General features: G+C 34.9%; 1 protein-coding gene across 1 annotated transcript; it reads left to right on the top strand.

Annotated features, from left to right (window-relative positions):
- Positions 1 to 261: 261 nt before the first annotated feature.
- LOC134725175 (zinc finger protein 239-like) lies at positions 262 to 1,671 on the top strand. The gene has a single exon (XM_063588788.1). The coding sequence runs from the start codon at positions 412 to 414 to the stop codon at positions 1,216 to 1,218; it is 807 nt and encodes a 268-aa protein (XP_063444858.1). The 5' UTR covers positions 262 to 411; the 3' UTR covers positions 1,219 to 1,671.
- Positions 1,672 to 1,975: the final 304 nt, after the last annotated feature.

The following is a 1,975-nucleotide window of genomic DNA, read 5'->3' as shown; positions in this document are numbered from 1 at the left end:
TTTTTCTGCGTTTATTTTTATTATTTGTTTTGTAGAAAAACTTAAAGATGGATGATATTAATTGTTAAAGCAAAGGTGTTCAGAAAAATACGATCTTAAAATTAGTCAACAATCATGTAAGAACCGTCAATTGACCTCTAAGTCCGCTTATAGGAGTTATTGCCAATGACAAAGATAAAGATTTTGAAAGCAAAGATGTGCAGCAGTCAGACCTACAAATATCTCCTAACTCCTGTTAGGAGTTATTGCCCCTGCATCACCTTTTATATAGTTTTTATGATTTTTTTTTGTAGGATAGCAGATAAAGAGCAACGACTGTTTAATTTGGATAAACAGGCAGTTCCGACTTTTTGACTATTTCAGTGTTTAGTTTAGTTTGGTTTATTTTATTAATTTTAAGAACAATTCAATATGGATGAGAAGTCCTATGAATGTGATGTATGTGGGTTAGGGTTCAAACAAAGTGGAAATTTATATGCACACAAAAGAACACATACTGGTGAAAAACCATACACGTGTGATGTGTGTGATAAAGGGTTTAGTCAGCGGAGTAATCTACAGAGACACACAAAAACACATAGTGACGACAAGCCTTATACGTGTGATGAATGTGGTAAACAATTCATCCAAAGTGTCCATTTAGAAGTCCACATCAGGTTACATTCTGGTGAAAAACCTTATCAGTGTGAAGTTTGCAGCAAAGGATTTTGTCGAAATGGCGACTTGACGATACACATGAGAACACACGGTACAGAAAAAGCACGGACAATCATATGTGAAATTTGCGGGAAAGAATGCAGTCGAAAAGACGTCCTACAGAAACATATGAGAACACATACCGGTGAAAAACCATTCATGTGTGTACGATGCGGTAAAGAATTCAATCAGCGTGGAAACTTAAAAGCTCACATGAGTCAACATACCGGTGAGAAACCGTATGCGTGTGCAATATGCGGTAAAAGCTTTTATCTTAACTGCATCTTGACAAAACATATGAAAAAACACAGCGACGAAAAACCTTACGAGTGTGACGTTTGTGGTAAAGGCTTTAAGGAGAACTGGAATCTACAGAAACATGTTAAAATACATACTGATGAACCGGTAGATAAACATGTAGAAATATATGCCGAGGAACCAATAGAAAAACTTGTTAAAATACATACCAATGAACTGGTAGAAAAACACATCAGCGAAATGCACATGATTGATCCTCAGTAGAGTTCAATGTTATAGAGTTTTGATATATTTACCGGGCGTGGACTATTATACTTCCTTATTCCAGAAATCACGTTAAAAACACTCACTCAGGAATAATTTAAGATGACTGCACCATGTGCACCCATGGAGTATTGTTTAAATCATGTCAAATAACCTCATTGAATCTATATTAGTAAATTTATGTTTGGAATAATCTAACACGACTGCACACAGGGAAAGATCGTTCAAATCGCGTTAAATTCCCTCATGAAATCCACACTTGTGAGTGTATGTTTGGAATAGTTTAAGATGACTGCACCATGGGAAAGATTGTTTAAATCATGTTAAATAACCTCATTGAATCACTTGTAAACTTATGCTTGGAATAAACTAACATGACTGCACAGGGAAAGATTGTTTATATCATATTAAACACCTAAGTTACCACATGGAACACACAATGGTTAACTTATGTTTGAAATAATCTAACATGTCAGTTTAAATTATGTTAAATAAACTCCTGGAATCAACACTTGTAAAAAGTAAAATCACAAAATACTGAACTCAGAGGAAAATTCAAAACGAAAGTCACTAATCAAATCGCAAAATCAAAAGCTCAAACACATCAAACAAATGGATAACAACTGTCATATTCCTGACTTGGTACAGGTACATTCTTATGTAGATATTGGTGGATTCAACCTGGCTTTATAGCTAGCTAAACCTCTCACTCGTATGACAGTCGCATTAATTTCTTTTATATTGACAACGATGCGTG

This window comes from Mytilus trossulus, chromosome 7, assembly GCF_036588685.1.
Source record: "Mytilus trossulus isolate FHL-02 chromosome 7, PNRI_Mtr1.1.1.hap1, whole genome shotgun sequence".
NCBI classification, from domain to species: Eukaryota; Metazoa; Mollusca; class Bivalvia; order Mytilida; family Mytilidae; genus Mytilus; species Mytilus trossulus.
This window is presented reverse-complemented; position numbering and strand designations above follow the sequence as displayed.